Raw genomic sequence first — 25,491 nt, 5'->3', positions numbered from 1 at the left:
TTTTTCACTTTGGAATAATTTCAGATTAACAGAAAAGTTGAAACGGAAGCACACAGAGTTCCGCATCCCCTCTCTCGCCTGTTGTCCATGTTAACATCTCATGTGACCATGGAACATTTGTCCAGACTGAGAAACCAGCGTCGATACACTGCAGTTCACTAACCTCGAGACTTTCCCGCATTCCACCTGTTTTTCTGCTAATGTCCCTTTTCTATTCCAAGATCCCATGTTACATTTAGTTGTCATTCAGGCTGCTCTGGTCTGTGACAGTTTCTCAGCCTTGCCTCGGTTTGCATGATCTTGATGGCATTGAGAAGTAATGGGCAGGTATTTTGCAGAATGCACCCCCACCCCAGTCTGGGTTTGTCTGGCATTTCTCTCACGATTAGACTTGGGTTATGAGTTTGGGGTAAGGATTCTGCGGAGGCAGGCGCCCTTCCCGTCACAGCACATCAGGGGTACATGATGTCCATGTGACTGCAGATGGTCACATGATCACTTGGTTCAGGTGGGGTCTGCTGTTTCCCTACTGTTTCTCTTTGTATCTCTGCTCCTGGGAAGCCAGTCTGTAAGTCCCTCTCGTCTTCAGTGCATGGGGATTAAGCCCTGTCTCACGTGCGGGTCTTGTGAACCTTTGCAAGTCCTCGGCTGGTCCCCCGGTCCCGGCCTCCATGCTGTGTGTTGGAGAACGGGGAGATGGAGGTTGCCACGAGCCTGCACTGAAGAGAAGCCTGGTGCCCTGGGGAGCACTTGGTCCTGATCACTGTGCTTCATCTGAGTTTTATGCCCTTAAAGTAGCAGGTCGCCCTATGGTGCCTTCTAAAGATGGGGAAACTGAGAGGGGAACGGGCTTATCCAAACCCTCTCGAGCCCTCCTGACTGACAGCCTTAGGGAGAGAGGCTCCTGCCCTCAGCCCGCCCCTGCCCATCCTGTTCCCCGCTGTCCCAGTGAGGGGCTGCCGGATGCTTTCGGGAGCCATCTTTCTCTGTCCCTCGTGTTGTCACCAGTACCATCCCCATCCCTGCTGACTCACTGGCGCTGTTCCTTGGCCCACAGGGTGCCGGCCGTGGTGAGCAACGGAGATGCCGTGGACACAGCTTTCTCTGGAGTCCGGCACTCCAGCTGGAAGCGGAAGAGCTCCCGCCGCAGTAAGTGCCCTGCTCCCCAGGTCTTCGCCCCTGGAGGGTGGGGCCGGGACAACCTCAGAATCCTCGTCTCTAGGCCGAGAGCGCTTGCATGGGCTCACGCGAGCCGAGGGGTTGTCCTTCCTGGGTGTGCTGCCCTGGGCCAGGTAGCAGCTCCGAAGGGGACCGGCCGCTGCCCACGCTTTGGAGTTGCCCCCTTTGCTTCCTGACGAGAGCCACGGTCCAAGAGGGGACCACACATCTGTCTGTGTGTCGAGTCCTTAGATCCTTCCGGAACTGGGTGTCGGGTGCACCCTGGTGACCAAGACGAGGTCCCTCTGGGAGCAGAGCCAGATACACAGGCAGGCAGTTATCACACAGGTGCCAGGATGGGGAGAGCCAGGGGGCAGGGATCAGGGGACGAGTGTCCAGGTAGAGGGGCAGCTTGTGAAGAGCCCACAGTTGAGGGGATGCCTGGCACCGGGGAGCAGCAAGCCTCGGTATGACGGAGGGTAACATCTAAGAGGCGCATGGCGCGATGTGTGAAGCTCCCATCTCCCCAGCCTCCTGGGCCTCAGGGGCCATGCTTTCCCAAAGGCAACAGGGAGCCAGGGGCGGCAAGTGATGTGGCCACATTTGCGTTTTAGTCCAATCACTGTGGAGTGGGGCTAAGAGACACGAGACATAGGGGGTGGGCTTGAGCCCTGTGAGGAGGCTGTCCAGAGAGGGAGGCTGATGGCGAGTAGGTCAGAGGTCATGTGGGAGGCAGAATCCGTGGGGGGAGGAAGAAGGGATCCAGGACGAGGCTCCCACCAGGCTCTGGGGGCCCAGGGACAGCTGGAATCGGCACAGTTAGAACAGTGGGGACTTCCGAGTCCATCTGGTCCCATGTCTTTGAAGGGCTGTGGGGTGAGGACAGGTTCCCATTGGGGATGGGGACTGGTTTCCGAAACTGTAGCTCTGCAGGGGCCCATGCAGAGGGCAGAGAGTGGGCGCACAATTTTTTGGGGGGAGACCTCCTTAAATTTTGCATCTGCGGGGCTGTTAACACGGGCAGGGTGTGTGCTCTGCCCTGCTCTTAGCCTGCCCAGCAGAATGTTTGGAGAAGGATGTGTTCATTTGTTGAATTTTCACCAACCAAGACCCTGCTGGCTGAGTTTGGGGGGGGCTCTCCTTAACCCCACTCTCCAAATCCACCCTCCCTCCCCCTCATTCCTGTACTTACTAGGGCTGGTTTGCCCTCATCGCCTCTGGATGGGAAGTGGCTACTTCTGGGGTAGTGGGGGGGTCTGGGGACGGAAGATGCTCCTGTACTCCAGGGTACAGGTGCTGCGTCTGCTTCGTGTTCCCCACAGGTGCCCTGAGCAGCTGCCCGTCAGCCAGACGGGTAGACCTGTGGGTGCCAGGGAGGCAGATGGGCGTCTGCCCTGGTCACTGGGAGGGCCCCTTGCAGGGGCTGGGGACAGGGAGTGTCCTCTGCAGGTGGTGGCGGGGGCTCCCCAGGGCCCTGCCAGCTGGCGCAGGCCTGAGGTCAGCCTGGCAGCCGCCTGCAGCGGGGCCACCACAGCAGCGTTCCGTTCCCGCTTTCCTCTTCCTTCTTCACTCTCAGTTGACCGGTTCACTTTCCCCGCCCTGGAAGAAGATGTGATTTACGACGACGTCCCCTGTGAGAACCTGGATGCACTTCAGCCTGGTAAGCCCTCTCCTGCTTCCCTGCTTCCCCGCTTCTCTGGGGGAGGGATGAGTGGGTGGGAGGAGCAGGGACGGGGAGGGTCTTCTTCCATTTCCTTCCCTCCCCGCCCAGCCCATTGCCCCTCCTTCCTGCTTTTAAAAGCAGGCTGCAGTCATCTGGGAGAGTCCAGATGTAGCTGAGGGCAGGGCCAGGCTGGGGTGGGGGTGGGGTTAGGGCTTCAGGGCTGGGGATGCTGTGGCTTAGGGGCCCTGGGCAAGTCACTTCACCTCTCCAAGTCTCAATTCCTTCCTCAGAAAAATGAGGTAATAGTCTGGGCTTCCCAGGGCTGTTGGAGAAAGTGACAGCTTGTTAAAGCTGAATGGCGAGGCAGAGAATGCTGGGGAAAGCCTGCGCCCTACTGGGAACGTGGGGCGATGGTGGCTGTAGAGGGGACAGGGTGCGGGGCAGGCGGTGAGTCCTGCTGGAGCTGAGCCTGACTCACTGACCTGGGGAGGAGGAAGGGTATTTATTATCAATCCATCTTTGCTTGAACGCTTTAGATTGGTGACTCTCATGTCTGTCTCCTGTCTGCTTTGAGACTTTGATTTGGTGTATGTTATGATTTGGGGTGTGTAACATCCTCATTCTACAGACAAGGAAACTGTAGAGGCAGGGCTGGGATTCGAACCTGGGTCATTGTGACTCCAAGTGCAATGCTCTGTCTCCTACCCCAGGAGGACTGGGGCAGCGTCTTACGACATGATGAAACACATTTGCTGCCACTGTTCAAGCAACCTCGTGAGGTCGGCAAGGCTGGACTAACGGCTCCAGTTGACAGTCGCATCAGAGAGGTTAAGCCACCAGCCCTAGGTCACACAGCTAGGATTTTGTGACTCTGCTTTCCCTGCTACACTGTTCTGCCTGCTTTCAGGGGCTCCCCATGTGTGGAGCCCCTGCTTTTGAGGTGCTTCTAGTCTCATAGGGGCAGCTATCACCATCCTTGGGCTGCGCACAGTCCAATGGGAGAGACACACAGACAACATGACAGGCCCAAGGGCCCTCAGAGCCACACTCCTGACTCTTGTCCCAGAAAGAGGGACAAATGGGCCAACAATGGGGGCATCCGTTTTGGCAAACCCAGGAAGTCTTGGAACATCCCCGTCTATTGCTCATTTGAATCCAGGAGAGGGTGGGGAAGGGTGTGCTGTGCAGGGGGACAGTGGGGTCTTATAGGAAGGTCCCAGACCCAAGAGATCTGAGTGGCCTAAGGCCACCATTTAACCTCGTTGGGCTGTTTTCTCACCTGAATCAAATCAAGCAACTAGTTACTTGTCTCAGTCAGCGATGAGCACTATTGCGCCCCCAGATCTTCCTGGCACCCTGCAGTTCACCCTGAGGTGGTTAAGAGGAGGTGGCCTGGGAGTCAGAGAACCTGTGTTTGTATCCCAGCTCTGAGCCTGCAAATTGAGGACCACATGCCCAGGACCCCCATCTGCAGGGCTGTGGGAGGATTGAGTGAGACAAGGCTGTGGCCGGCCCTTAGTAGATATGCTGCACAGGGACACTGAGGTTGTTAGTATTATACCTTCCAGGGCCTAGCACTGACCTGTGTGGACCAACGTGGGCTCAGAGGGCACTCGGAGAGGAGGCAGCAGTTGAGGTGCAGGCCACATGCGCCGTGGACACTCATAGTCCTGGGTTCAAATCCTGGCTCTGCCATCAATTAAGGCACAGGGCTCCGTGCCTTTCTGCTTTGGCTTCTTCGTATACAATTGGAATGTCATCTTGACCTCACAGGAGTTTGGGGAGGTCACACCAGAGAACCTGTGCTTAATCTCTCTAGGCCTCAGTCGATGCATCTTTAACATGAGGGCAATAAAGCTGCATCCGTGGGTTGTTGTGAGGAGGCCAGGAGATGGCTGATATGGAGCACTGAACTGGTGGTGGCACGTGCTTTGGAAAAGGGGCCACGATCTTGAGCACTTGTGAAGCCCGAGGCCCCAGGAAGTGGAGAGCAGGGACCCGGACTGCCATGAGGCCCCCGGAGGCTGAGGGTTTGGCACAGGCTCAGGAGTCTGCCTCCATTGGAGAGAGGATTTCTAAATGAGCCCAGGGTCATCATCAGGATGGCGGGGCTTGGGCCGTAGGCACTGCGGTGAACTGGCGGAGCCGGCCCAGGAGTCTGCAGCCTGACCTTGGGCAGCCCACCTCTCTTCTCCAGGCCCGTTTTCTCATCTGTCTAATAGGAAGGGGTGATAATTTGCACCCTGCTGACCCCCTGGAAGTTAGTCGAGATGCCACCGTGGTTCTTTCTCAGGGGCAACCCCAAGAACGAGGCTCTGCCCCTTTGTTCATGCGTGGTGGGGCCTCCACTGCAGTAGCAGAGCCATCAGCCCAGCCTGGTAAAGGTCACAGCGTGGTCACCAGCTGCTCCACTCCCTGGAGACATTAGTCACTGTTATCTTTTACTTATAAATAACCTCAGGCTCTCTCCTGATCCTGGGACCCAGGTCTCCAGCTAAGCCTCTGTTAGTCTGTTTTGTTCTTTGGCTGACAATCTCCCAGACCCCCTACCGCCAGCTTTCCTGTGGGGTGCATGTGGGGGCTGGAGGTCAGTGCGATGACACCCAAGCCCACCCAGAGACCAGAGACCACATGAATAAGGGTCAGCTGCTCTTTGCTGAGCACCTGTCATGGGCCAGGCTCTTTGCTAGAGCTCTTTGTACCTATTTTATTTACTCCATCTCTCAGCTTATTATTATCCCTATTTCACCGAGAAGTCTCCAAAAACCAAAGCTACCCGTTTTTCAGCACACGTGCATTCTGAGCAGATTAAAAAACCCTTCCCAATGCCACATTTCTTCCGTGTTGACAATAGCATTTTCACCTTCGTGCACTTTTCAGCGCCTGGCCTCACTTTTGTGCGGTTTGTGGCTCAGGTCTTCCCCAGGTAACAGACCAGGAAGTGAAGCCCCGAGGAGTGAAGCTGAAGCCCAAGGTCTCCCAGAGGTGGGGCTGGGCGGGGCCGGGCCTCCCGTGTTCCAGTCCCAGGACAGTGGCTTTCCCACCTCAGCATGGAAGCAGCATCTCACACCTGGCTTGACAGGGACCCCAAGAGTGCCCTGGTGGCACCTGTCTCTAGTGGACTCTCAGGTCTTTGTCCCCAAGTTTCCAGTTCAAGGCATTTCCTGAGGGTCCTTGGAAGGAAAGGGAATGCACCTAGAGGCTGGGCCAGGTGCGCCCCCTACTGGATGGTCCTGAACCCATGTGGGAGACTAAAGGGCACTGTCTCTTTTACCCCCACATGCGGAGGCCAGAGCTGAGGGCTGAGTCAGGATTTGGTCCTAAGTCTTCTCTTCTCCACTGGAGAGTGCCTCGGAGGCCCAGGGTGAGCACTCGGCTCCCGGAGCAGTAGTGCTGACCGTGGGAGGAAATGATGGAGCCTGTCGTGTGCCTGACACATTTCTTGTACTTTCCTGCCTTTTCTGGTGTCCTCACTTTACTGGGTAGATGTCATGTTGTCATCACCTGTTTTATGGACAAGGAAGCGGAGGTGGAGCCCCATGCGCCTCCCTACCCACCCCCCATCTGCCCCGCCGGGCTCGGAATTAGGGCCTGGTGGGCTTGGCTTCAGGGCCTCCACTCACCAGCCCCGTCCTTTGGCCAGCAGGGGCGGAGAGGAACCTGGCCTATGAGGACGTGCACCGCGTCGGGGCGCCCAGGGAGGCCAGGGAGGCGGAGGACCTAGGCTGGAGCTCCAGCGAGTTTGAGAGCTACAGCGAGGACTCAGGGGAGGAGGCCAAGCCGGAGGCAGAGCCCGCCAAGCACCGAGTGTCCTTCCAGCCCAAGGTGAGGAGGTGGGGGCGTCTCTCATCCCACCCAGGGCACCGAGACCCCCTCAGAGAGCGGGGAAGGAGGGTGGTGAGTGCCAGGCCTGCGACTTGTGTCTATCTAAACAGCGATTCCCAGAAATACGTGGTGAGAGAGGAAATGGCCCAAGTATCTCGAAATGGGAGATGACCTTCCGGCATTGCCGTTTGACCATGCAGGGCCCTATGTGGGATGGGCGCGGTTAATACCTGGCACAGGTGCTCCCCCCAGCCCACGCCTACAGCTGATCCCGGCATCGATCACGATGCTCGTGGGCTCAGATCTGGCTTCAGAATCCTCAACACGGTGTTCCGGGCAGCCCCGGCAGCTGATTAGAATGGGCACTCGGATCAAATCAGTTGGATCCTCCTACCTTGCAAGAGCAGTTGAGATCCACACAAGTCTTCTTCCCTGGGGACGTGAACAGGCCGGGGCTGCTGTGGCTACGGGAGCTGCCCCGGAGGCTCCGAGGCCTTTCAAAGTGCCATCCACCCTGGCACTTCGGTGTTTCTGCCTGGAGCAGGGTTCATTCTGCTGATTTCAGGGCGGGAGCCGTAGAGGCCGAGAGGAGGATGGATTGTCTGGTTCCTCCTCTCCTGCGACAGCTTCACTCCTCCCACTTATTCTGTGGAAGCCACCAGAAGGCAGATTCTGTCCATGCCGAGATTTGGGGTTTAAAGGGAACAGCTTCTCACAGGCAGGCCCTGCCCGACCAGAGGTGATTGGGTCCTTTGAAAAGACACGCATAGGCAGGTGGGCTCAACCCATTGGCCAGTCCTGCCTGAAGGTGGGGCAGGGACAAGGCAGGGGGGTCCTGGACCGGGCTGGGATTTCGGTGGCCTCCGAGTCTTTCCTAGTTCCTCCTGGCACTTTCTGAGTTCAGGGGTCCTCTGTGGGAGAGGTGCGCTGGCCAAAGTGGCCCCCACACCTAAGAGTTTTCAGACTTTCCTCAGATCAGGAAGGGCTCCCTAAGGAGCCTGGGGGCTAAGCAGGTCTCTGCCGAACCCCAGTCTTTTCCTGGCTGGGCCTCCTTGGGCCGAGCCATGCAAAATGGCCTCGATGTCATGCTAGCAAAAACGTTAAGCATCTCTCACACCTACTGTGTGCCCAGTCCATACTTTAGGGTATAGGCTGGGGTATATGGGAACAGAAAGACAGGACCAGGCTCGGGGAACCTATGTGGTCTGGGAGGAGATACCGAAAATGAAACAATTTGTTAAAAATGAAGACAAAATGCCTGTCTGTAAACATGACTGATGGCTGTCTGCTTGACGGGTGGGACTTGATGGGGCTAGTCAGAGGCGGCTGCCAAGAGAGGTAAGCTGGGAGCCGCGACACAGAAGCCAGAGGGGACAGAAATGTGTCCCAGGCTGGAGAAATGGCCCAGGTGAAGGCCCAGGAACAGGCCCTTCCAGCTTATGTCCTCAGAAGGAGCAGTGTGCACTGCTTTAGGGGAGAAAGGGAGCTTTGGTTATGAAGCCACCATGTCCCCTGGGCGGCCTCTTGATAGGAGGGCAGGACGGGTGCATCTCGGCCCTGCTCTGGGCAGTATGAGCAGAGGGACTGGCTGTCTGGGCCAGCCCTTGTTCTCAGCCTCTGGCTGTCTCTCCTAAGCCCCCACGGCCCTTTCCTGGCCCCTGCTTTCTTGTTGGGGACTGGGCGGGTACTGTAGGCACCTGCCTCTCAGAGGACAGGGGCACGGAGATGCAGAATTTGGCCTCATTAGTGCTGGTCCTCAGATTTGCATGGGCATCAGGGTCACATGGTCGCTAGTTGAAATTGCAGATGCCAGGGCCTCACTCCCCTCAGGGACTCTGATTCAGGATTGGGGTGCCGCATGGCAATCTGCTCTTTAACCAGTGCTGTGCCACCAAGGGATGCCAGGGGCCCACAGAGCACTCTGTGGATACAGGGCCTAGCCGCAGGGGTGGGGTCTCTGGCTGTTGCCATGAGCTCACATCCCTCACACCCTGGGGCTGGCGCTCTGGGCTCTTCCTCAGCAGACAGACAATGTGGCACAATCTATGGAATTTCTAACCACAGGAACTTTTTCTCTGGCCATGGGTCAAGGAAGCACAGCAGGCTTCCAGGAAGATAGGGGACTGTGGAGGAGTCCTTCCTCTGGCACCCACATCTGCCTGGGAAACCCCCTGAGCCCTGTCTGTGGTGCTCTGCCCTCCTGAGCTGCTTGGGATGCAACTGCTTCCATGCGTGGCACTGCAGAGGCTGGATGTTTTGGGGCTACTGCTGCTTGGCTGTGTGTCGTGTAGCTGTGGGGCACTGGGCAGCAGAGGTCTGGGGAAGTGTTTTGTCCTGTCCTTGGAGTCTGGCCGGGGGCCTGGCCTCCCACCCAGCTGCAAGAGAACTAGTGTAACTCCTTCAGAAGTCCCGAGAAGCCAGCCCTCTGGGGAAGGATTTTTGCCAAAGTGATGGAGGGGTCTGCAGAGAGACCACCCTGGAATCAGCTGACCCAAGTGTAAGCAGGTGCCTGGTCCTGTTATGTTATAGGTACCTGCTGGTTGCCACCTCTGGTCTGTGGGAATTATTCTTTTTCTGGTTGTAGGATGAGCTGCATTGAATTTTTCCACTTTCTGATTATGACCTCTTCATAATCAAGGTCGTCCTGATCCAGCTGGTCAGGGGACAGAGCAGAAATGCCAGCTCTGACCTCAGCCTTATTCACGGGCCTGCCCTGATCTGGCCAGTTCTGCAGGTGACTTCCGATCTGGTTCTTCTGATCCTTAAGAGGTAGAGGGCATCGGACAGCCTGGGGGCCTTGTGATTTTATCGTATCAATCTTATTTACAGATAAAATGGGACTCAGTACAAATTTTACACTACCCATTTTTGGAGGAGCCTGAGTAACTCACAGAAGGATCCCAGTTCTACTACTTCTTTGCATAACGGTTGTAAACCTTTGCCTAGAGTGGTATATATAGCTTACAGAGCAATTTAATTTATTTTTCCTAATACCATAGAGTGGTTGGTATCATTGGAATTAAAAGTCTCATTTTTATTGATCAGAAAACCTACATGACTGAAGTTCAGAGAGGTTAGATGATGTGGGTAGGGTCCATCTGTCTGTCTGTCTGTCCATCCATCCATCCATCCATCCATCCATCCATCCATCCATCCATCCATTCATCCATCCATCTATCCCACCATCTATCCATCCATTCAATAGATGTTGAACACTTATTTGAATAAAACAGTATAATAATAGCTTCCCTTTTTTGAGTACTTACTAAGCTCTGAGCTTTATATGTATTTTTCATTTAATCTTCTCAACAACTCTGAAGCACAAGTAGTTATTATTATGGCGAGTTTACCAATGCAGAATCTGTAACTCAGAGAGGCGAAGAGACTTTTCTAGCTAGTAAACAGGGAATGGTGATTTGAATGTGGGCTTGCCTGCCCCCAGAGCCCTACTCATGATCCTTCTACTCGTCTACTTCTTAGAAGATACGTCTATCTTGGTCTTCTGTTTACTTTACCAAATATCACTATTGTTCATACATTTCATGCATTTAAATGTCTATCTGTTCACCTGTCCATCCATCTTCCCAGATAGTATGTAAGCCAGTCACCCATCCATTCTTCCACCCAGTTGCCCACCTACCCTCCCTATCTCCCTCCTTCCCTCCACTCATCCACCCCTTCCTCCAGTGGTATGCTAGAGCCAGCTTGTCCTAGCTCCCAAGAACTCAAGAATCAATTGTGTGCATCTCTTTCCAGCTCTACATTCAGTGATGTCAGGTTGGTAGCTTGAAATTGGCCAGGTTGGAGCATTCACACCATGGAAATGCTACAGAGCAGGGCTCTTTTTGCTGGAGAAGGTCGTTGAATATTTACCAGCACAGTGTTGTCTTCATCCAGCCACCGGTCCATTCTTTCATTCATTTATCTATTCATTCCTCGATTCATTTGCACCACTATATAGTTACCTAACTAAAATTATCCATTTGCTCACCCATAGATTTGTCTGTTCATCATCCATCCATCCATCCATCCATCCATCCATCCATCCATCCATCCACTAACCCAACTATCCATCCATCCATCTGCCTGTCCATCTACCCTTTGTCTGTCTGTTTTCCATCAATCTGTCCAACCATTCCTCTATTCATTCTCCTATCTTTCTATGCATTAGCCTGCTCATCCATTTCTACCCTTGCCCACCCGTTCCGCCCATCCATCCACCTGCACTCCATCCGTTTTACAAAGCCATCAAGAACCTATGTCACAAGCCCCTGGGATGGGGAGATGACACAGACATAGTCCTTGTTCTCTGAGCATTGTTCCCTTTCCCCCAGAGGGAGGCCCAGGCTATTCCCCTCCCACCTCTCCTCTCCAGCAGCAGGGTGTCTGCTCTAGAGACCCAGCCCTCAGCTTCCTGGCAGGTTGGAAGTTGGGGCTGGGTGCTGCTGGAGCCCATACCAGGTAGGAGCCTGGCTAGACTGCTGCTTGGGTCCTGGTCATCCCCAGGTCCCAAATCCCGCCTGCTCCAAGTTGTCCATCTGCCACCTTATCTGAGTCTCCTTTTTCCTCTGTTGTCTGTGTTTTGTCTCTTGCTTGTCCTGCCTGCTCCTCTCACCTGCTCTCCTTCTGCCTGGCTGCTTGGGGGCTCCAGCTTTCTCCAGACCTGACTAGGCTAAAGGAGAAATACGCCAGGACTAAGAGAGACATCTTGGCTTTAAGAGTTGGGGGGAGAGACATGCAGGAGCTGAAGCACAAGTACGATTGTAAGGTATTGTTTGTCTGTCCCTCCCAAGTCCTGGGTGGTGCCCCTGCCTTTCCTGCTGCTCCTGGGCTCTGCGGAGGGTGGGCCTGTATCCCGGGGCTGCCCCCGAGACCTGGAACTGGCTATATCTCACATCTGTGCTGGAACTGGTTGATGCCTTAGCCAGCTGGTTTCTTTCCATGTTCTTGCCTCTCTTTCTCCCCCCGCTCAAGTGACATCTTAACCATTTATAGGAATGCCCGGGTAGGTTTTCAAACTTGAGGGCCCTCAGAATCACCTGCAGATTCCCAAGCTCCGCCACCAGAGATGTTGATAATGCAAGTCCAGACCAAGGCTCTGGACTCTGTATTTAATAACTATGGTGGGTGGGTTTGGGTTACACTTTGTACGTTCCTTCCCCTTTGAGCTGTTCAGAGAGATCCAGGATAAGGATGTCTGTAGGAGAAATCACAGACTGACTCAGACTTCTGGATAATGATGATGTTGACAGCAGTAGCTTCCATTAAATTTGCACCTACTGTGTGCTATGGGCTTCGAAGGCCCGCAGGCCTGGGTTTGAATCCCTGTCCCACCACTTCCTCCCTGTGTGATCCTGGACAGGCCTCTTGACCTCTCTGAACCTTGGTTTCCTTGCCTGTGAAATGGGGGCAGTACCAGCCCCCAGGGTGGATGTTAGGATTAGATGAGCTCAGGTCTGTGAGTTGCTCAGTGCTGTGCTTGGCACAAGCTGAGACCTTGGTGGATGGTGGCGTTATTATCTGTGCGCCTGACTGTATTGTCCCCAGGGCACCCTCCTATGCCTTACTGCTGTCACTTAGCATTAGTGAGGCCAGCGAGAGAAATACCTGGCTGGCGGTCATGCCAGCGGGCAGCAGCTGGGGTTCAAACCTGTGTGTTCTCCATCCCATGGCACTGCCCTCTTCATCAGGTCCCGAAGCCTCCCCAGGAGGAGGAGAAGAGCATTTTACAGTTTCCAGGGCCCGGGTACGAGCGCCCCTGAGAGCCCTGGGGCCTGGCGTGGGGGTCGGTTGAACTTCTCGGGAAGCTGATGCCCAGAGAGGAGCCGGGAGCACATGAAGGACAGAGCCCAAGGCCGAGCTGCTTCCCCCCGGCCCGGCCTCTGAACTCTGAAGATGGGTGGGGGTGGCAGGTTAACTCAGGGACTTTTGGGGTACTCACCTTTTCTTTTTTGCCAGAAGGGCCTTAGATAGTTTCCCCAAAGACTATTTGGGGGTTCCTAGGACAGCCCCCCGAAGGCTGTCTACCAAGATAGGAACCAGGCTCCAGGACAGGGGTTTCTCACTGGGGGGTGGGTTGGGGGAGTTGTGGCCCCTCCCGGAAGAGGATGAGCATGTTTGTACAGTTTTTGGGGTCAACATCTGTCCCTCTTGTTAGTTCTCAAAGATGTTTGTAACCCTCTCCTTCCCAAAGGCCAAGAATTACTGCTCTAGAATTTCTGTTTAAATACAGGGAAGGGCTGGGGACTTTTCTTCTACCCTGTTGGTTGTTTCTAGAAAGCTAGCCTTGTTCTTGAAAAGATACCACCCTACCCCCCAGCCTCAGAGCCCACTGGGTTTTCTACAAACTTTCCTGGCCCAAACCCCCAAGAAGTGCCGAGACGCTTATGCCAGGGACCCAGGGGGTGTTTGGAGGAAGGCGATAGTGAGAGCAGAGACCAGGGACCCCCCAGATAAGTGCTCCCCACTTTCAGTTAGAGAACTTCAGGAAGGAGAGGGTTTTCCTAGAACTGCACTACTATGATAGGCACATGGTTATTTAAATTTAAATTAATTAACATTAATTATAATCAGGAATTTGGGTCCTCAGTTACATCAGTCACTTTTCGGACATTCGATGGTGACATGTGGCTAGTGGCTGCTGTGTCGGACAGCACAGAGACAGAGCATTTCAGCCCTTCCAGAAACTTCTCTTGGACAGTGCTGGCTGTGTGTGGGGGAAGATGCCAAAGCTGGGCTGGGAGGGGACAAAAGAATGAGGGGACAGCAGCTCTGTTTGCAGGCCCTGGGCTCCCCCAGCACCCGGGGTGCCTGCTTCCTCTCCACATCCTCCCGCACCCCACATTCTGCTCAGCTGGCTGTGCCTGTGTCCGCGGGGCCCTCCCTCCCTGCTCGGGGAAGTTGCACCCCGCACTTCACCCTTCTCTCCTTTCCTGGGCAGTGGCTCAGTAAGAAACCTGGGTGTTCGGGGGGCAGGGCACGGGGGTTCCCGGGTTCAGCCGGTGGTGGCATTGTGTACTCACCTCCTTCTAGTTGCCCCTTAAGTAAACACCGACATTTGTATGGCTAACGTTTCTGTCCAGTGTGCTTTCCCAGATCCTGCCGTTTAGTTCTCACAGACCCTGGCGAGTCTCAGTGAGGAAGCTGAGGCTCCGTGAGGTTTCGACTTGGCCCAAGTCATGTCGCTGGGGAGTGGCGGAGCTGGGAACCCAGGCTAGGATTCCAGGCCTCGAGCCGTTCCCCTGTGTGACACCTTCTCCTTAATTTGACAGGAGTAGATACCCGTGTAATTTGTCCAAAAGGGGAAAAAACATCAAGTTAGGACCACCCCTTTCTCACAAAGAGGGTTCCCCCAGGGATACCTTGGGGCATGAATGCCCCTTCTCACCCCATCCCAGTAGCTCTGTCCCTCTAAGCCGCTGCTGCCCCTCCCTGGGAGGGCATGGGCCCCCGGGTCTTGATGCTGGGAGGCCTTGGTGGGGCTGGTGGCCCTTGGTGGCAGGTGTTCCAGGGCCTGCCTCCGCTTCTCTGACGAGCCCCTCTGCCTTTGCCCAGATGACGCAGTTCATGAAGGCGGCCAAGAGCGGGACCAAAGACGGGCTGGAGAAGACCAGGATTGCCGTCCTGCGCAAAGTGTCCTTTTTACACAGGAAAGATGTCCTTGGTGAGGCACTGTGGCCGGGACTGGGAGGGTCGATGCTCAGCCCTGTCGCAGTGGGGCAGGTGGGCGAGGTCACTTGGTGTCTGCGCTCCTCTGGTGGTGGAGCTTGGGGACTGAGCCCCAAGTGTCCCGGCAGTCAGTCCCAGCCTATTTCCTACTTCTCTTGGAGGTGTGGCCTTCTCTCCCGGGAGACGTGGGGCCTGTCTCTTCAGTGTCCCTGCCCTTGCCCTTTGTCATGGCCTCCTGCTGGCTCACTTGGCCTCATCTTTGAGTGCTCTTATTCACTCCTTCCTTCATCCATCCACCCATCTCTCCGCCAGCCAGTATTTACTGAACACCTACCACGTGCCATGCCCCACGCTGGGTGCAGGAACACCACGATGAATCGAACAGCGTTTCCCTCCAGGTGCTGCTGGTGCAGTCGGGGACACAGGCATGCAAGTGGCAGTGACAGTGCAGATGACAGTGATGTGGCGGGGTCCACAGTGAGCTCTGTTTGCAGGCCTCCAGAAGGAAATGAGCAGAAGATGTGGGAGTGGATGGCAGGTCAGAGAAGGGCTGAGAGCAGGAGACGGGGACCCAGGTCAGTCAGAAGCGGGGCACGGGGAGGGGACCGGGCACTTGGGGCACAGGAGCGAGGACATGCAAAGGCCAGGAGCAGGGGAAGTGTGAAATGTCCAAGAAATGATTTTTGTGATAGTCCGTATTTGTCGAGTCTATGTTGTGTGCTAGGTACTCCTAAGAGCTTTATAGTTCTTCACTTAATCCTTATAAACACTAAACAGCTACAGAGGACTGTCCTGCTCTCATTCAGAGATGAAGGAATAAGCACAGAGATGTTCAGTGACTTGCCTGGGGACACACAGGCATGGAAAAGGTGGAAGAGGCTTCTTCTTCTGGTTGTAGTGAGGGTAGGGGTGAGAGCTTGGGAGGGGCCAGGTCAGCATAGCTGATAAAGCCAAGGAGAACTTTGAGGCTCTGTGCCCTCTTGAAAAGTTATATATTTCACCCTCTCTGTCTTCAGTTTCCTCTTCTAGACAGCGGGCTAGTAAGGCATCTGCGTCGGGGGCCGTGGTGAGGATGGCCGAGGTGGTGCACGGGAAGAGGCCGGCGTGGCTCTGGCTCCCACACGCAGCCGTTATTCTCCGTGTTCGGGCGCTAAGGGGAGGTGCTTGGTGCGAGCAGCACATCTCACTGACCTGGCTTTAGATCCCGGCTCCACGGCCTCGCAGCCATGCGACTCGGCACAGTCCTTCACTGTCTGTAAAATGAGTCTAATCCCACCACGACACGTACCGGGTGCAGCGCTAAAGCTTTGGGGGAGCTCTGGCCCCCGACAAGAAAGGAGACGGGCCCAGGAGCCGTTCCAAACTTTGTGAAGTGGCCCAGGGAATGGGCAGGGTGGACAGGCCGGCCGGCCAGGAGCTGATCCTGGTCACCCTCCCCACCCCCAGGCGTGGCGGTCAGCGGGCTCTCCCCAGGCCCTCCCCACCCCGTCTGTTAGCCCAGAGCCTTTCCTAAAGTGACCCTCCCACCAGAGGCGTTATTAATAGCCACAGCAGGGCTCAAATCTCCGGCCAAGAATGTTACCCAATGGCGCATGGGGGAAGAGGAAGCCGCGGGGCCCGTGGCTGGGGTGGGTGCGGAGTGATGCCCAGGGGACCATGTGGGCCAGGCAGGAGGGCCCTCACCACCCCCACGCCCACGCCGTCGTCCGCTGTCCCTCCTCCTCCTCCTCTTCTGTCTCCTGCTCAGGTAAGGGCCTGCCTGGGTGTCCCTGTCCCCTCTGCAACCTGGAGTCACTGCCACTTCTCTTTTCTTCCCAGCTTCCCCACAGCACCCACTTCCTGCTGCCCACGGCCGCTGCCCTTGGGTTTCAGAGCCATGAGCAGCCAGGGTCCCGTCTCCCTGTGCCTCTCTCTCTCTCGCTTGTGGGGCCGGACCTCCAAGGTCAGACCCCTGCACGCTGCCTGGCTTCCCCTCTTTCGCGGTCTGGGCCTCTGTCCCCTCTGTCCTCTGTCTGAGACCCGCCCCCACTCCTCCTGAGTTGCTCTAAGGACACCAGCTGAACTTTTCCCTCTTGGTTCTTCGCATATATATATATTTTTTTTGAAAGATGAAAACACAAAGCCAAATAGCCTGTTTTCTCGGGGCTTTCTTCCTCCTTTTAGGCATCCAGAAGAAAACTATTTTTAGTGCCTAGTGATGGGGACATGGGCGGCCTGGCCCTCGCCAGGCCAGAAGCGGGCGGGTCTGAGCAGGGACGGTGACTTCTGGTGGAGTGGATTCTAAGAGCAGAGCCCCCACCACTCACTGCTTTGTGTTCCCTTCCTCCCTCCCTTGCTCATGTTTATTTGGGGACAGACTATTCTAGCAGACTGTGGCTGTGGATACAGTGACTGGGCTCTGGCCCTGTGTGGCCCCAGGAGCTGCTCATTCCTCAGGACTCTGGGCTAGGGTGGTTCCCAGCTCATGGAGTCTGAGCAGGGCATGTTGTCCTTGCCTTGCCTGTGTCACTAGCCCATCTGACTTTCCAGGTGACTCGGAAGAGGAGGACATGGGGCTCCTGGAGGTCAGCGTTACGGACCTCAAGCCTCCAGCCCCGGAACTGGGCCCCATGCCAGATGGCCTGAGCCCTCAGCAGGTCTGTGGGAAGAGCAGGGGGCAGGGGTCTTCCGGGGAAGGGATGGTCGAGGGTCCCAGCCTATTACCTGGAGCTGCAAGGTCTGTGTCTTGAAGGGGAAGTGACAGTCGGGGCTCTTGGCAGAACCCCAGCTGGGCCTCTTGGGTTCTCGTCTCAGCCAGATGCACAGACTTTCCTAACTGGGCCCTGTGGGTTCCGCGCTGGTGTCCTGGGGATGCTGGGGCCCCAGCACTTGAAGCTCTTGCTTCCCATGCCCACGGCAACCGAAGCAGTTTTAGCTGTTTCAGACGAAGGTGTTCGACAGAAGAGACTGCAATTCAAAAAGAGCTGAGAAGCCCTGAGCTAATCCAACTCCGGGGGCGGCGAGGTGCCCGGCCCCACCCTCCGCCCAGCTCAGAGCCACCGCCGGCGTCCTCGGCTTCCCCCAGAAGCTGGGGCTCCCTGGGAAACGTCTTCCTTCTCCCACAGTGTCACACTGAGATCGGGGTGGCTTAGCTCTGGGAGGCACAGGTCCCTTCTGCCCCTCAGCCATCAGTTCCCCTGGGCATAACGATTGTTCTGTCACCTGGGGCTGTGCCCCTGGCAGGTGCTGGCTCTGTACCACGGTGGGCGCAGGCACTGACTGTGTTTCCGGCCCGGGTAGGTGGTGCGGAGGCACATCCTGGGCTCCATCGTGCAAAGCGAAGGCAGCTACGTGGAGTCTTTGAAGCGGGTGCTCCAGGTATGACTCCAGGGACTCTGGGGAGAGGCAGGGAGGGCCACTTTGCAACGAATGTTTGGGGACTGTGGACAGTTTTAAGGGGAAGAGGCCAAAGATCAGCTCTTTTATGGGGACAGGTGGACCTCCAAATTGGGACATTAAAAATTCCTGATGCCTTGGTGTTCATGGGAGGACTGCATTTTCTGAAACAAATTGGGGTTCCATGAAATGAAGCCGTCCTGGACAGCTGAGGGCATGTGGTCCCTTTCATGCCTGGAAGGGACCATATTTTCTTCACCTCTTTGGAAGCCCCTGGGATGGGGCTGTGTCTCCCTTTTATGTTGGAGCTCCCCACAGCAGGAAGGAGGACACATCTGCCCCTGGGATGGGGCCGTGTCTCCCTTTTATGTTGGAGCTCCCCACAGCAGAGAGGACACATCCTCTCTCACCATCAGTTGCCCAGGGATCGCTAAGTAGATGCTCGTGTGACTTGACTAAGGTGTGCCCACTTGGTCTATTGTTTACATTCCTGAAATGGTGAATCCTTTGGGGTGTTTCGGCTCTCAGAATGAGGCCAACAGAGAAGGGGATTTTCAGGCTGGGAGAGTGTTAATAACGCCCTCTCTTCCCCTCCCGAGGTCAGAAGCCCCGAGGGGAGCCCAGACCTCAAGCAGGTGGAGATGAAAATATCACGTGTTTCTGACAAAGCTGGTTGGAGTGTGGCTTTAGGTCCGGGGTGGGCGGGGAGAGCTGGCTGTGACATCGTTGCCACTGCTCCATTAGACGTACTGGCTCAGTCGTAGGCAGACCTGAACAGGGCCAGGCTGGCCCTGGTTGGGGGGGGGTGGTGGGGTTGGGGCTGCTTGTGGCGAGGTCCTCGCAGGCAGGTGTCTCTTCCTCCCAACTCCGCTTAACCCAAATCGTGGGGATGGGCTGCGGGTGGGCAAAGAGGGACCAGGAGGGTCACATTCACAGAGATCCTTCCAGAGGACAGCGGAGGGTACGGGATACGTGTCTGACAGGGAGGTCCACCTATGGCCTGCCGAGTTCTGAGTGGCCTTGTCGGGGTTGCCACGAGGGCGGGTGGGTGGAGAGGCTGGGGTGCTCACTCCACCTGCCCTGGCAGGATTACCGCAACCCCCTGATGGAGATGGAGCCCAAGGCGCTGAGCGTCCGCAAGTGCCAGGTGGTGTTCTTCCGCGTGAAGGAGATCCTGCACTGCCACTCCATGTTCCAGATCGCCCTGTCCTCCCGCGTGGCTGAGTGGGACTCTACCGAGAAGATCGGGGACCTCTTCGTTGCTTCGGTAGGTATCCCCAAACTTTCTTTCCCCAGTCCACCAGTGGAAAAGCCATAGCCTGCCTGACCGGGAGCTCTTCTGGGCCAGCCTCCTGCCTCTGCCTGGTCACTTTGTCCAAGCCAGCGGGGTCAGAGGGTGGCAAGGCCTAAATCTGCCGTGTGGCCTAAGCTAGGGGTACCTAGTATGTCCTTGGAGATGTCTGCAGGCATGGTGCCGGTGAAGCCAGCCCACTGCCCTGGTTCTGCCCAGGTGGCAGCACCGCCAGGAGACCGGCCACTGTGGGCAGCCACCCGGCCAGTCTGAAGCCCCCCTGCCGAGCACTCCCAGAGTGCCCACTGTCTGAGATGCTGCAACAGACTATGGCCTTGCCCCCGGAGGATGCTGCAGGGTGTCGGGGCATATGTGCTGCATCACGCTCCAGGAGACCTGGCCTATTTCCAGCCTAGTTTTGCCACATGGGGCAGCTCCAGGGCCCTTGGGCCTCATGCCTCTGTGGCATGAGCGGGTAGGCTGGACTTGGGGTTTTTTTAAACAGAAATCCATGGGCCTCATAGAGATTCATGGGACAAGGGAAGGTAAAGTCAGCAGAACTCCACTCTGATCTGTTTTAGGTAATTGGGTTCTGCTAAAAGAAAAATAGTATTGTTTTGAAAATCTCAGTGCTCAGTAGATCTGACCCCGACCCCTTGGTAAGTGTGTCCAAGGAGTTTGGGGTCAAGAGCGCTGTCCTTGAGGGTTGAGGGCCAGAGGCCGTTCATTCCTGGGGCTGGTGAGGAAGAGCATGTAGAAAAGGGGCTGGCTGTCACCCCTGCCTCCCGCGACCACCTGTGGGCCGGGGCTGCCTGCCGGGGTGGGAGGAGCCTCCTGGGCTCTCCTAGCCACCACCTCCTCCTCCTTGCAACCTCAAGGGTTCCCTCTTGGCCTCTCTGAGCCAGGTTTCCTACTCTCAGTGGGGTGACAGTTTCCCGACCTGAAACTAGTTGAGACCCTCCAGGGGGTGCCATCAGAATAGTGTGGCGGCAGTGAGGGTGGGTGCGGGGGGCAGTGAGGGCGGGCGGGGGTGCTGGCACCCCTCCCCTCACGTTGATGTGATCCTCCCCCGCCGTACCCTCGCCCCTTTCAGTTCTCCAAGTCCATGGTGCTAGACGTGTACAGCGACTACGTGAACAACTTCACCAATGCCATGTCCATCATTAAGAAGGCCTGTCTCACCAAGCCTGCCTTCCTCGAGTTCCTCAAGGTGGGCCTTGAGAAGGTGGTGGTCCAGGGCCCCTCTCAATGGGGTGCTGGCGATGGTGGGGCAGGAGGGTGTCTCAGGAGAGAGGGGACATTATAGTCCAGCTTCAGGTATCATGTTGCTTTGGCCTGGACACCTCCTTTCTTACAGGCACCCCAACCTCATGGGATGATAGTGGGTCCCTCTTACCCCCGAGCAGGAGGGTGATAAAGAGTTACAGTGTCTGTTGGCCTCTTGGGATCCTAGGCTTTGCCGGGTGGAAGGAAAGGCCTGTGCCATCTCGAGGATGGGTGAGATGATGGGGGATCTGCTGTGGGGAGACCCAGCAGGGTTGGGGCTGTGTTCCCTTGGCAAGCTGGTTGTGGTTGGGTCTCCAGGTGTGGCTCAGGTTGTCACTGGGCTGTCTCTTTTCCTCGTTTGTAAAAGGGCAAGGAGAATTCCTCAAAGGGGTGTCTTGGGGCTCACATGGGAGATTAGAGGTAAAAGGACCAAAGGCCTTGTGGCCAGGCTCCCCCCGACTTCCTGGGGTGCACGGTCAGATGAGGTAGACGAAGATCTCACCACAGGGAGCGTGCTGTGTAGTGGGGGGCGCAGCTGGGACAGGAGCCGGGACCTCAGCTGAGGTACTCACTGTCCTGATCCCAGAGGGTCAGGGGGCTTTCTCTGTGGGATGCTATCTGCCGTGGGTCCCAGGGGGATGGTGGTGTTGTAACAGGTGGAGATGGAGGAGAGGGTGTTCTAGGTGTAGGAGTTATAGGGCAAAGGTCAGAGGCAGGAGGATGGGAGCAGGTGAGTCTGGTTGGATCTTGGGAGCACCAGGTGCCCAAAGGGAGTCCCAGGAGAGAAGGCCCAGTGGCAGCTGAGTCAGTGTGGGTGGTTCTGGACCTCCAGGCACAGGGGCTAGGGTGTGGTGTTTCAGGCAGTGGGGAGCTGCTGACGAGTTTTGGGCTGGGGCAGGTGGAAGTGGAGGCCAGTGGTGAGGCTGTGGCTACAGCCCGGGTCTCAGGGGATGAGGGCTGGGTCAAGGGGACAGGTATGTGAATGGTGTGCCCAAAGCAGATAGAAGAGACAGGACAGTGGGCACCCCGGGCCACCCCTCACCCTGGCGCGGGCCCGGCCGCTTTAGCTCACATGGAGGAATGTTGGTCTCGGCTGCTTCCGGAGGTCCAGCCTCTGCAGTAAATTGCTGAATTTCCCAGTTATGCTTTTAGTCCAGAGACTTAACATGATGGCTCTAGTCTCCCCAGGGTGAGGGGCTGTTCAGGGACCCCTGTGGTGGCAGGGAGCCCTGGCTGCGGAACCAGAGACCCCCCTGGCTCTTCTCTCAGGCCCGAGGCTGAGCAGAGTCCTGGGCCTGGGGAGAGGCGCCTAGGCCAAGCAGCATCTGCACCCTGGGGCGCTGGGGCCTCGCTGCAGCGGGTCAGCGAATGACTCCACTTCGTCCCCAACAGCGGCGGCAGGTGTGTAGCCCCGACCGCGTCACGCTCTACGGGTTGATGGTGAAGCCCATCCAGAGGTTCCCTCAGTTCATCCTCCTGCTTCAGGTACTCGCCAGGATCCTGGCGTGGGCTGGCGGGGGCCTTGTGGGGTGGGGGCTTTTCATCTGTCATCCACGGCCTGCACATCTGCTGTGGGCTGTGGGCAGGTCCTCAGCCCCCGGTCCCGTTGTCCCCACTCCTGGGGTGGAGCCGAGCAGATCTGACAGCTTATTTTCCACCTCTCCAGTGCAGAAGGCTAAGTGACTGGTGGTGGGTGAGCCCAGGGTGCGGGAAGGGAATGAAGGTGCGTGGAATTCCCAGGACCTGTGGGTTCTTGGCAGGGAGGAGATGCTCACTGAATAAGCCAACCTTGGCCACTTCGGCCTTCCCAGGGAGTGTTAGCCCCCACGTGGGTTCTCGAGAGCTTGGGACACCTCCTCTGATTGCCGAAGGTCCTCAGTCAGCGGGGCGAGCCCCAGCTGCCCAGCTGGGAAAGGTGGCTGCCAGCCTAGGGCCCCGGTAGCGATTTCCCGTCCTCGGAGTTGCCAGCTGCAGGAGTGGGCCCTTGGCATGACATTGATTGGTGACTCAGGGATTGGTCCACATGTTTATTTTATTTTTTCATTCGTTAGCTGTGTTTTGAGGCTGTGCTCTATTCCAGGTACTGCCTGTCCTGGCTGCGAGCCGGCCCTTTCAGACCTGGTCTCTGTAGGGTGTGGAGGCTGAGGCTTTGACCCCAGCCAGAGACGGGTCTGCTGGGGTGTGGGTTCTCAGTCCTGGCTCTCTCTGGGCCCTGGCAGGACATGCTGAAGAACACCCCCAGGGGCCACCCGGACAGGCTCTCGCTGCAGCTGGCCCTCACGGAGCTGGAGACGCTGGCCGAGAAGCTCAACGAGCAGAAGCGGCTGGCCGACCAGGTGGCCGAGATCCAGCAGCTGACCAAGAGTGTCAGCGACCGCAGCAGCCTCAACAAGGTGGGTGCCCGGACCCTCCACCTGCGCGCCCTTACCTGCTCTGCAGCCTTGGTCACCTGTCTCTCTGCCTCCTGCCCCGCAGCCACCCCCGAGGTGGCGGTGTTCTCTGAGGGAGGGGATCCCTTGCTTCTCTCTGAGCCCACAGGCTTTAACCGAGAGTATTAGCCAGGACTGGACCTGCAAATTGATTACTGTTCATGTTACTTTAGGACAGAAGCTCATTTTGTTCATCCATGTAATTGCCAGTAAGGACATCTGACATGATAGCCTAGTATTGTGCAAGGTCTCTGGAGTCAGAATTTGAGTTTGAATTCAGATTTTGCCATTGGTACTTGCTGTGTGGCCTCAGGGGAATCAGCCAACCTCTCTGAACCTCACTCGAAAAGAGAAGAGTTCAATTCTCCTGAGCCCCAGGACTGCCGCGAGGCAGATGAGGGAGCTGGCAAAGCAGCAGGCCCAGAATCCTTTATATAAGGCGGCTGTGGTCGTCATTACTGTCATTTATAAAGAAGAAGAAAGATGAAAAATCTATACTATGTTTTGGGTTTGCAACTTAGGAAAATTCTGGCAAAAAAAAAAAATTTAAAAGTTTTCAAATGAGCTTGTAGAGAACCCTGTTTTTAAAATACAAGGACAGTACCAAAACAATAGTCACCTCCTAGTCACCTGTTGGTGAACTTCAGTCCTCTGTGTCCCTAGTGGCATGTGACAGGAGCTTCCTGCAGCTGCTCCCCAATCTGGGAGGTCCTGCACCCTGGGTTCTGCCTTCTTCTACCCACAGAGGGTAGAGGTTGGCCCAGCTGATTTAGGGCGAGGCAGCCCTGCCCCGTGGCACGTGGTGAGAACATCGGTCGTTCTTTGGAGAAGGGACATTGTGTGGGGTCACAGGGATGTGTTCAGCTCTTCTAGAGGAAAAACCGGGAGCCTCCTGGCTCTGTGGGCCCCGAAAGCAGAACTACGGCCAGTGACTAAAGTCAATGAGATTTCAGCCACATGGGGCGGGATTTTCTAATAGTATAGGAAGGGTTGCTGGGAAAGTGACAGCCCTATTCATGTCAACTGCGCTTTGCAGTGTATAAGGCTCTCTGAGCCACATTGCCACCTTTGATCTCCACCACAGGCCTGCGAAGCGGGGCTGAGACAAGATAACCCTCAGGGTCCCTTGCAATTCTACGCTTCAGGAATCCCACACTTTAAGACTCTTCTACTTTAGGCGAAATTCAAGCCGTACATGTGTTTTTAGGCCCACACGGTGTTTTATAAGAAAATGGAATTGGTTGCCAACATTTAAAAGTGGAGAGGTATCCCATAAATTCACTGGTGGATCTTCTCGAAGGATTGGAGGCGCTGGCACGCTGGCCCACCATCCTGCGTGGCACCAGTCACCTGAGCAGTGGCTGCCCACAACCCTCAGTCCCCGCTCGCGTCCTTCCAGTGAGGTCTGCTTCTCCTGTTCCAGGAGGATAGAGATGGGAAAAAAGATGGGGTAGAGGCTGGAGCCCCTTCCCGCGGCAGTGTCCCCATCCAGGATCTCTCAGGGCGGGCGTGAGGGCTGGGGGCTGTCCCTCGCCCCCTCCCCACCTGCAGGCAGGATGCCCTCAGCTAGTAACACACACGCCTTCTGTTTCAGAATGCCTCTCGAGAAAAAGGCTTCGGCCCAGCCATGCCGCCTGCGCTGGTACTCAATGGTCTTTGCACTTGGGAGCATCTTCTTCTCTTCCCTCCGTCAGCTCCCTTTCTATAACCAGGAGGGTTTCTCTTGCCTTGGCTCTCACACCTGTGCAGCAGGAAGAGCTCCCTCTGGAGAAGGAAGCCCTTTTCCACGCAGCTGCTCTGAGAAGGGCCGTCCGTTCTGTTCCCCACGAGGACCCGGGCAGTAAAGAGCAGCGGCGACTGGCTGTGGGTCGGGAAGACGCGTTGCCATTGGGCATAGAACTGGAGGCTCAGTTTCTCCACCTGTCAAGCAGGGGGCGAGTTCGGTCCGTGTGGGATGCTGTCGTGAAGAGTGCGGTGGTGGCCGCACACTGCACCTGCCCCCTGCCAGGGCCCCCCTGGGCAGCCTTGGCCAGTTCCGAGAACGGTCCTGTGATTTTCCTCTTGTCATCTGTCACCCAGGGAAAAGTGGAAATGAAACTGGGTGTGTCCGAAACGGAACTCTGTGGCTGTTTTAAAATGTGCCTGCTCAGGATCCTCCAGGCACATTGTTTGTGCAATATCTGGATTTTCCTTTTTCATTTCTTTTTTATCTGCTTAAGGGGCAGGGGGATGGTTGCCAGAAGCTCAGGGGACTTTCCTCCCCCGAGGTTTGTGTCACAGCAGTCTTCCATGGGGCCTGCTGTTTTCAGGGGCCCAGCCAAGTTTTCACGAGCTTGTGGTCAGCTTGGTGGTGGACGTGGTGGGGCGGAGGAGCCCAGCCTTAGCAGTTATGGGGGTACCCCTGGGGGACCCCAAGTCCTTTTATGTTTTAGGAGCAATGGGGCCTCCCTGACTCCTGTCTCACCCAGCCAGGAGCTGGAGGGTGTGTGGCCGGCTGCCCAGTGCTGAGGATGGTGCGTGTGGCCTGGCTCCATCCTATGCTGGTTCTCGGCAGGTCACTTCACCTCTGGCATCTCGGTTTCCTCGTGTGGGGATGGGGATGGCCTCAGGGGACTGCTGGGCCGATGAACTGTGCTGGTACCGTCTGGACTTCTGTGTTGACTTGAGGGACATGGTTCTTTGGAGGTTGACAGAGCGTTCTTTCCAGGAGAGGTTTTGGGGCGCTCAGCCCTTTTCCTAGTGAGGATGGGGAGGGGGAGGAGGGTAACTGTTGTCCTCAGAGTCATGGGTTTTGGGAATGAATTTTGCTGAATACT

General features: G+C 56.4%; 1 protein-coding gene across 9 annotated transcripts in view; it reads left to right on the top strand.

The window, feature by feature from the left end:
* Nucleotides 1-25,491, top strand: part of ARHGEF10L (Rho guanine nucleotide exchange factor 10 like) — a 131,436-nt gene that overhangs the window by 47,765 nt on the left and 58,180 nt on the right. For 4 of the 9 annotated variants that reach the window (XM_006914307.3, XM_015591399.2, XM_015591402.2 and 1 more), the window contains 10 exons: nt 1,058-1,149; nt 2,735-2,818; nt 6,468-6,646; nt 14,201-14,309; nt 16,844-16,950; nt 17,594-17,671; nt 18,777-18,956; nt 20,074-20,190; nt 21,639-21,731; nt 22,466-22,639. In XM_006914307.3, the coding sequence (XP_006914369.1) occupies nt 1,058-1,149; nt 2,735-2,818; nt 6,468-6,646; nt 14,201-14,309; nt 16,844-16,950; nt 17,594-17,671; nt 18,777-18,956; nt 20,074-20,190; nt 21,639-21,731; nt 22,466-22,639 (1,213 nt within the window). Of the gene's footprint in view, nt 1-1,057; nt 1,150-2,734; nt 2,819-6,464; nt 6,647-14,200; nt 14,310-15,857; nt 16,062-16,843; nt 16,951-17,593; nt 17,672-18,776; nt 18,957-20,073; nt 20,191-21,638; nt 21,732-22,465; nt 22,640-25,491 lie in introns of those variants that run through there. The other 5 variants (XM_015591403.2, XM_015591404.2, XM_015591396.2 and 2 more) reach the window with 2 other exon arrangements.

This window comes from Pteropus alecto, unplaced genomic scaffold (genome assembly GCF_000325575.1).
Source record: "Pteropus alecto unplaced genomic scaffold, ASM32557v1 scaffold125, whole genome shotgun sequence".
Classification (NCBI taxonomy): domain Eukaryota; kingdom Metazoa; phylum Chordata; class Mammalia; order Chiroptera; family Pteropodidae; genus Pteropus; species Pteropus alecto.
Note: the sequence above shows the minus strand (reverse complement) of the source record. Positions and strands in the feature narration are given on the sequence as shown.